The sequence below is a fragment of the Phodopus roborovskii genome, unplaced genomic scaffold, assembly GCF_943737965.1.
Source record: "Phodopus roborovskii unplaced genomic scaffold, PHOROB, whole genome shotgun sequence".
In the NCBI taxonomy this organism is placed as follows: domain Eukaryota; kingdom Metazoa; phylum Chordata; class Mammalia; order Rodentia; family Cricetidae; genus Phodopus; species Phodopus roborovskii.
In genome coordinates this window covers 4220434-4229787 of record NW_026126567.1, presented here as the reverse complement: position 1 = coordinate 4229787, position 9354 = coordinate 4220434, and the positions used below count along the sequence as shown (strand labels likewise).

General features: G+C 52.4%; 1 protein-coding gene across 1 annotated transcript in view; it reads left to right on the top strand.

Annotated features, from left to right (window-relative positions):
- Positions 1-3433: 3433 nt before the first annotated feature.
- Khdrbs3 (KH RNA binding domain containing, signal transduction associated 3) overlaps positions 3434-9354 on the top strand; it is a 138252-nt gene continuing 132331 nt past the window's right edge. Inside the window, exon 1 of the mRNA XM_051202510.1 lies at positions 3434-4016. Coding sequence (XP_051058467.1) covers positions 3449-4016 — 568 coding nt within the window. The 5' untranslated portion in view covers positions 3434-3448. The remainder of the gene's footprint in view (positions 4017-9354) is intronic.

The window sequence follows — 9354 nt, the reverse complement described above, 5'->3', positions numbered from 1 at the left end:
GTGAACTGGCCACTCGGCCAGACCCTGGGCTAAGGAGCTGAGCGGGCTCCAAGGACACGGAGGATGAAGACTCGGTGTGGTAAACATGAACGAGAGTGTAGGTAATGCTGGTGGAGCGTGGTAGAAGATTACTTTAAGGTGTGAGACTTTTGTTTACGCTGCATTTGTTTAACTCCGTGAAGCTGTGTTACTGTGCCTGTCTAAAACACCTGGTGGTCCTGATAAAGAGCTGAATGGCAAGTATCGAGGCAGGAGAAGGACGGTTGGGGCTGGAAATAGAGAGGATAAAGAGGAGGGGAAATGAAAAAAAGAAGGGACAAAAAGAAAACAAGGAGAGAAGATGACAGGACCCAGCCACCCAGCCAGGGAGTAAGGAAGAAAAAGTAAGATGTATAAAAGGAAGATGAAAGCTCAGAGGAAGAAGGTAGACGTAATTTAAGATAAGAAAAGCTGGCTAACAAAAAGCCACGCTAAGGCCAGACATTCATAAGTGATAAGACTCCGTGTATGATTTATTTGAGAGCGGGGTGGTGGGTCCCCCCAAAAACAAAGAGTAAAAACCATTTAACAGTGGAGAGAGGAGGAAGAGCCGGAACGCATTAACACTATGAGGAGGTTTAAATCTACTTTGAGGTTGGACCCTGCAAACTGGTCACCCATCACCTTTGCCCTGGGAAGTGAGGGTGAGTGCCGGTGTAATATTGGTAGCTAGTAAACGATGGAAACAGGCGCCCAGATCGAAACCTGGCTTGATCTTCTCCACCCATGAGAACGCAGCATAAGATTCACCTGTCTCTAAACACGTAGAAAGAGGAGTTTGTTGTGTGGGAGGTAATCCTTCCACATAAGGAAACTACCTCACAGACACAGAACCTGTGCTTGGTGCCCTGATGATGTCATGCACTCCAGCTGTGTCTCCTTACTGGAGTTAATATCAGCCAGGGCTGTGTCATCTGTTTCTCCTTAGGAGCAATTGGAAGTTGTGAATGACAGCTGCCCCACCCACCAGGATTTCCAGGACTGGCTGTGCTTCCTCTGGTAGCCTGGAATGATGGGGTAGGTTGGCTTGGGGAAGTACTCCTTGCATCTTGGGTTGAGTAGCAATTCCCTGACCTGGATGTGAGGAGAAGTTAGCCCCCCCCCTTAAGTCAGCTGAAGGACTCCATGAATGGTGGCCTGCAACTGTGGAGCCTTGTGTAAGGTCTGCAGCCACATGGTGCCCTTGTCATAAGACGCCTTTGGAGAAGGCCCCCTTTGCCATGCAGTGTCCTCCAAATGCAGAGCAGGCTCGGCAAACAATGTATGCTTGGTGAGAACCACAGTGTTCTGGAAAGGTCTCCAGCCTAGAAGCCCAAGACCTGGAAGTAATTACTGCCTACAGATGTTTGCATGAAAGTTGCAACTTTCCCCAAGACCTATGTCTTTTTCTTTGTAAAGAACTCAAAAGCTATGGGTTGCTGGGTGGTGGGTTCGTGAAGAATAGTGGAGGTGCCCTACATAAGATCTTCTGGTCCAGCCAGACTGTTGGGTGGGGACAATTTCCGGATCCTCTTACAGAAACATCAGTCTTCTTCCCTGGAGGACCTGGCACCTGCCCTTTTGGAAGGTTCTGCAAGGAGGAGGGTCCCGAGCAGACGCTTCAGCATCTCAGCTGTCAGCTTCTGGTATATAGTCCTCCTCCACAGCTGCTGGCTGGGCATCTCTGCCAAATGCTCCGATGGGGGGAGACGGGAGGCGGTGGAACATAGATCTGGTCTCACAAGTCTCAGATCACTACCAGGGAAGGTGGGGGTGGGGAGCCTTTGGGACAGCGGTGGGACAGTTGGCAGAGTGTGAAATTACTCAGCCTCAGAACAGAATCTTTGCTGCCTGTATCCAGAGGACTAAGTGTAAACTGCCAGAGCAGCCCGACTCTTAGCAAATGCTTAAAATGACGACCATCAGTGAAGCTTTCTCAGTGCTTCTCAGAGCATCACTGGAATCCAAGTCTAGGGAGGAAAAAATAAATAAATAAAATAAAGACAAGCAAGAGGCATGCGTTTCTACTTAGATGTAAAGGGAGACAACTTTCCCTCAAGAGCCCCACATAACCCAGATATCGGAGGTCTGTCTGTATGTGAGGGTCAGGCTTGGGTATCATTGGGATTCCTCCCTACTCTGCTGGGGTTGTGTTCTGCGTCCAACGGCGGCGAAGCCCACACAGATGGTTTCTGCCTGTTGCCGTTCAAGGCTTGTGTCAGAGAGCAGCCATGCAAGGGAGACTACCACAGAACAGCCAGGCTTTCCTTTTCTGCTGGGTGCTTGTGAAATAGTAAATCCTCATGTGCTTTCTATGAAAACCCCTTCTTATCTCCACTTGGCAGGTGAGGAAACCGAGGTGCAAGTGACCTAACTTTGCTAACGGCCCACACACTATTAACCATTTCATTTGCTGTGTCTTGACAGTTTTGACTAAGGAGAGACACAGGACACTGTTGCAGGGGACTCTGGACTAGTACCTCCCTATGTACACATAAGGCTGGAGCAAGGGATCAGGCGTGTGGAGGATTCATTCCTTGAGCAAACCTCTCTTGTGCCCCTCCCCATACTCATCCAAGCACCGGGTGTTGGACACCTCTCCATCAGACAAAACTTGCTTTGCCCTTCGGTAGTCCTGGTCTAATGAAAGCAGAGTTGCAGTTCTGTGAACGGTTTCAGAACACAGGGAAAAGAAAATGAAGCGATTTGGTTTTCCGGGGGAGGTCTTCAGGGCTATCAAGGTACTATGATGTGGAGGTCAGGACTTGAGGTGAGGCTAATGGAGTCTGAACAAGGACTCAGGAGTCCTTAGCCAGGTGTGCGACCTTCATTCCACACTCTTCAGGGGATCTGCAAAGGGGCCTAGGACAGCATTTGCTGGGGTTTCTTTGGGCGTTTGGAAGGACAATCACCACCCAAGTGCCTTCTGGTAGGTTCCCTCCTGAGGACAGTTTTCAGAGACTCACTCATCCATGTCCAGGCACCAGCATGTTTATAGCTAAAGAGAAGGGCAACCCGAGCAAGTCTTGGAAGACAAAGACAGTCTGAAGGACAGGCGCTTTTATGTAACCGACCTCTGCGCCAAGGGTCTCAGGAGGCTGGCGTTCCAAGCCCGAGCCCAGGGTTATTTTCCTACAAATACCAGCGCACAGCAAAGAGACCTAAGTTAGACGAGTCCGCGAGTCCGCCGAGCTTTTGAGAACGAGGCACCTGGTCGCATCGCATCGCCTATTCCCAGAGCCCTGCCTGGTGAACCCGGGGTCCCCCAGACTCTGCCCTTGTCCCCTTCTCCCCAGGACCGGTGACCTTGGGCGCCCCACTTGACCTGCGGGCCTCAGTTTCCCAGCCTGTGCACATCCAAGGCAATGCCGGACAGGTTAGGGACGCTTCCCGGGGAGCCCGGGACGGACAGCGGGGGCCTGGGGACCCGATGCGCCCCCACGATCTCCCCGTCGCGGGCCCGCGCAGTCCCGGTGCCCCCGCGAGGCGGCGCGCGCCGGGCGGTCGGCTCATCGCGCAGGCGCGGCGGGTGGGGCGGGGAGGGCGCGGGATACTGCGCGGCGGCTCACAACGCGCGGGGCGGCGCGCGGGGCGGGTCGAGGCAGAGCTAGGCATCCGCGCGGCTGGCGGGCGAGCCCGGCCGGCGCTCCTCCGCTTCCCGGCTCGCTCCTTCCGCTCATCCCGCCGCCGTGCAGCCCGCGGCCCTCAGCGCGGTGATCTGGGGCTCCACGGGGCCGGGCTGAGCGGCCGCCGCCCGCCCCGAGCCGCCGCCGCCGCCCGGCCGCCCGCCCGGCTTGGCCGCCGAGGCGCCTGGCGGGGTCCGCGTCGCCGGGGGCGGGCGGCTCGGGCTGCGGGGCGGCTGGCGCGCGCGCGCCGCGGGGCGGAGAAGCGGGCCCGGCGGCCGGCGAGCATGGAGGAGAAGTACCTGCCGGAGCTGATGGCGGAGAAGGACTCTCTGGACCCCTCCTTCACGCACGCCCTGCGCCTGGTGAACCGAGGTGAGCGCGCCGGCCGTTAACGGCACCCGCGCACCTGGCTCCGGGGAGGAGGGAGGAGGCCGGGCAGCTGGGGGGGGGGGGGGGAGACGGACGACGGGATCCTGGTGGACCCAGGGGGAAACTTCTGGGGCAGACACAGCGAGCCTGCAGGGTCCTGTGTCTGGGCTGACGATGGACCAGCCTCCCGGAGAGCGACAGTGGGGCGCCCCGGGACCTGGGGTGTTCGGGGTGTCCAAGGAGCTGGAAGAAAGCGCTGCAGGGAAATGGATGGGCTTGAGCGGATTGGCTGCGCAGGAGGTGAAGGGAACAGGTGCTTGGGTTGTTAGTGAAGTTTGGGGACCTTGGTAGAGGCTTAGGGTCAGATTCTCCAAGCAAGACCGAGGGGAGGACCCCAGCGGCCCCGAGGGAGGAGCCCAGTCCCTCTCCCACGATCATTTGTGTGCCTGGGCAGCCACCGGCTGTGCAGTTTGCCGTTCCTGGGGGCGGGCACTCATGCCAGCCTGGCAGTCAGGCGGCCCTTGGAGGACTCAGTTTGGGAGAGGAGGCCCGCCAGAGAGCCAGCCGGTTCTTGCTCGCCCTTTCTCTCCGAGACAAGCTGGGCGGGTGACCCTCATTGGTGGCGGCTTGGGGTTGAGCACATTGCCAAAGGAACCACCCGCCTGTGCCGTTTTTCACACTCCTCCAACCAGCGCGGGTGGGGAAGGAGCCGGAAAGTGCCAAGGACAGGGACACCGGGGTTTATGGAGGCACGCCTACCCACAACAGTGTTCTTCAGTCCCACTTCTCCTTTGGCTTTCTGACTCGTCTGCTGGGATGGAATCTGCTGGCATGGAAGGTAAATGAAGCCTGCCTTCCCCGGATCTGTCTGCTACACCCGGGTTCAGCATATGTGTTTCAGAGGAAGATGGGCTGGGGACCTCTGGCTGCCTTCTCTCTCTCTCTGTCTCTCTCTCTCTTTTCTCTTTCTTTTTCAGGGACATGACAGATACATCATCTGGTCAGATCTGTAACCATTTTATGAATCATTCTGTGCAGTTGTGCATCTCAATGATGGCCCCGAGTCTTACTGTTGAGAAAGATGAGGCAGACATATTCTATTTGTGTGTAGATACCTATGTTTTAGAACCACGACCTCTGCTACTTGCTGCCTATGGTAGACAGTTGTCGGGAGTAGGCTCTGCCGCCTGGTGGGGGTGGTGAAGAGACAAGACCTCCACGAATTTAAGCTTCTTAGAATTGTTGAGTAGAAATAACATTTGCACAGCTCTCCCATTAATGGCATGCGTATATTTCGGTCCCTTTACTAGAACAGGCTTGTGGAAGAGTAACGGCATCCACTCCTAAATTAGAGAACGAGAATTTAAGTTTTACTGCCTGGACCTTCAGAGCAGTTCTGTAGCTAGATTCCTGCAGTTAGGTTTGTACTCCTCACTCTTTTATGATTTACATATATCTCTTGCTGCCTGCTGGGCTGTCATCTCTGTAAGAAATTTCTTTGTACATTGTGTGAGATCAGTGAGTTAGAAATGGTATGGACAGTTTTCCCAGCAAGACTCTCTCTCTCTCTCTCTCTCTCTCTCTCTCTCTCTCTCTCTCTCTCTCTCAAACCAGGGCTGTCTGTACTCAACCAGGGAAACCAGCTGTAAAGGATAATGAGTTATTTTCCATGCAGTGTTGTCGTGTCATAGCCCTGTGTTAAGATGTTCACGTTTCTGTCGGTGGTAATAATGGCCCCATTTCCTGAGCCAGATACAGGGGTGGGGATGGGGGGGTAGCTTATTGGGGCTTGTTTGGTGTTGAACTTGTTTGCCTTGCCTTTCATCCAGAGTGTAGTTCTTGTAAGAAGTACACACCTTAGCTGTGACGACAGCCCTGCCGCCAGGGTGCTCCTTCCTGTTACTCCGAGTTTTTACCGGACTTGAGGTGGAGGCTGGCATCCAGAAGGCAGTGCTCTGTCATTTACAATATTAATTATGTGGTCTGTTATGTAACTCCAACGGTACAAGTGCCTTTTTAAAAACACCGGGTCTGAAGTGAGTGTTCGGGTGATGGTTGGCCAAGTTTCATTTGAAACCCTCTTACTGCTTATATAAAATGTTATTTTTATTTTGCTGGGGGCTTGGGTCCTCCTCCCCCAGGAGAAAGTCTCCTTTGAGAAGTTGTTAGGCTGGAGTCTCAAACAGGGAATGGTCGGCACTGTGAGCCCTTGCTGTGGTGGTGTGGTAGCTGGTGTCTCCAAAGCTCAGTGTTTGCACAGTTTCCATGGCACTTTGAGGCACTTGCTAACTAGTTCCTTCCGATCTTCAGGCTTCCAGCCCCACAGGCCAGACAATCAGTGCTTTCCTGTAAGGCTGCTGGGACCCCTGCTGCCTATTAGCCTCCAGGTGCTGAGAATTAATTTGAATCCACATCTCCTGTCTTGAAAGCCGCTAAAACACTATTGAAATCAACACAGCCAGTATGAGTGTCCCTGCTTAAGTTAATGTAAGAGAGGGAAATGATGTGCATGATTTAGAAAGATTTGTGTTGCTTTAAAAGACTGTGGTCTCTTTCTGTACCTCTTTGAAGAAACAGACCTCCATCGTAGACTTGAGGATTGGATGTTAAGACCAAGGCACCTTGGAATTAAAGCCCCCCTGTGACCGGTGTTTTGGTAGTCAGCACCATGTGATAACGAGACAGTTTATAAACCAGACCTCGTCATTTCAGAATGCAGTCCTTGGGCGGACATGCTGTCAGGAGCACCCACTTCCTAGTACAGCTGGGCTTCTGCCCTTCTTTCCAGGCTGGTGTTCTGTGACGGACATTACTTACCTACTGAGTTGATGCTTAATTTCCAGCTGTTTCTCTCTCTTTGCCCCAAATGTGAGATTTTCTTCTCCAACAAAAGTAAGGATGATGCTTAATTGACATTAGAGACAAGGAAATCAGATTCAGTAAGAAATGGAAGAAGTCAGGCTTTGGCGTTCTGTCGCTGCCCTCCACTTGTTCCCATAGACATGCATGCTGTAGGGTGGAGTGTTGTGCTTCTTGCTAAGGGAGTTGGAGTTGAGGGCAGTGTTGCATGCTTTTGCAGGAGATGTACCCACTCCCTGAAGCCCTCTCCAGAATGTCTTGTGTTCTGATTTAATGTAGCACTTTGGTCAAGGCTTGGATGGCTCTCTGTCCAAGTCTATCCGAGGCACAACTCCATGTTTTTAATTATCTGGTTATGATATGTACAGGTCTGTCGCTGTTCCTGGCCTAGTGAAATTTAGTTGTTGTTGGTTATAGGAGGAGGTAGAGTGAGGGACACCAGAGTAAGGTTAACTTCATAATAAGTGGTTTTTGTGGCACCTCAATTTCTCAAGTACTGAGGTTCTTTGCATTACTTAGGACGTACGTGTCGCAACCTATGTGCAGGAAGAAGGCCACTAGCCTGTGTTTCTTTGCAGTGCACAGAATTCAGTGGTGTAGCATGGCTTTTGGGGAATCCCTTTTGCAACCATTTTGGTTTTGTTCGTATGTGCTCAGACCTGTATGGTGAGGGCTCAACAGTGAGGTTTGCAGAGTGCTGGCTAAGGTCTGGTTCTTGTATGCTTCGGAGTGCGATTTCCCACTTCATCCAGAGGAGGCTGCCATTATTTCCGTTTTTATTGTTTCTCTTCTGGTTGTGTTTTGGTTTGTCTTGTAGGAAATGCAGTGCCTCAGTTTTGAGGTCAGCCACTCTCGAGTTTTATTCAGTACTGTATAGAGAGATACAGAGTTCCAACACATGGACCGTGGGGGCCCAGCCTGTGCTGCGTACTGGAGAGGAGATGAACTAGAATACCCCATGCTCACTGTGGGAGAGAATGAGTTTTGTGTTTGTACGGTTTCTTTCCTAGGGAGCTTGGTCCTTCAGCTGTTCTGTAAGACAGAGATCAGAATGTGCAACTGGGCTAAGACAGGCCTTTTGTCCTGACCCGATGGTGCTTGTATTCTTACTACTGCCTACACACCGGGGATGGAGAGGTCTTTGGACTGGCTTTCAGTTGTAGAACTTGCCCCAAATGGCACAATTTAAGGATATCAGAGAGATGGCAAAACTTGGTGCTTGGTTTTGCCATGCCGTTCAGTACAGACCCTCGGGGTCTGGCAAGTGCAGTTCCTGTAAGACTGTTGGCTAATGACAGGATGAGACTAGGCAAGCCTGCAGTTGCTTCTTTTTCTCCCTGACCACACTGGGTTCAAAGACACATGATACGGTGTCTATTTTTATTCTAACCCCTTGAAGATTTCTGCTTTAATTCCTCCATCTACTTTCCTCTCTCCACCAAAGGGGGAGGGCTCCATTGCTTTTCTCTGGTGTCCACTCCCAGCCCTCACCTCTGCCCTGGCGGGATGCTGCTGCTTAGGTCTCATCACTTTGCTGGGAGAGTGAGGGCCTGCGAGGAGGCAGACCTGGTCCCACCTGTCCTTGTGTCTTCAGGACGTAGCATCAAGTGTCATGCTTGGGCCTTGCAAACTGAGCTCCCGCCTTCATGGCTGTACAGTAGTTGTACGTAGTGACCATGGATAAATGTGTGCTTGGAATTCGGAGCCAGGGAGAGCTCTGCTCCTAACCTGTGTGGTGCCCCAGGTCTGGGGGTGGGCATGAGGACTCCAGTGTACACATCCCTGCTCCCTGCAGGAGGGAGGGAGGGAGGGAGGGAGGGAGGGAGGGAGGGAGGGAGGGAGGGAGGCAGGCAGGCAGGCAGGCAGGCAGGCAGGCTCTAAGTGAAACCTGTTAAAGAAGCAGACCTGTACCCTGATCCTAATGTGGCAGACCAGTAGGGGTCTTTCTTCAGGAGATAATGAGAAGATGTCATCAGATCTGCTTAGAATCAGATGTTTATTTACTTTTATTCTTTCTTGAAGAACTTGTTAAACCAGGGCACTCTGGTGTGCAATCAGCTTTCCTTCTGAAATCCATAATGGGGTGACGTTTTTTCTTTTTAATAGAATCAAATTGGAATTCTAGGAACCCTTGGACCTTGTCTTGTAAGACTTCTTGCCTGAAGGAGTCAATCTGCAATTCAGGTGCCAGCCAGAAAGTAATGTACTTAACTTTCTGTTTTCCTTCCTTCCTTCCTTCCTTCCTTCCTTCCTTCCTTCCTTCCTTCCTTTCTCCCTCCCTCCCTCTCTCCCTCCCTTCCCCCCTACCCCACACTCTGCCCTTCCTCTTTTTAGACAGGATTTCACTATGTAGCCCCGGTTGGCCTAGAACTCACAGTGTAGACCAGGCTGATCTTGTCCCTTGTTCATAGAGACCCTCTGTCTGCCTCACTTCCCGAGAGCTGGGATTATAGGTGTGCACACCTGCAGCCTGGCTTAGCCA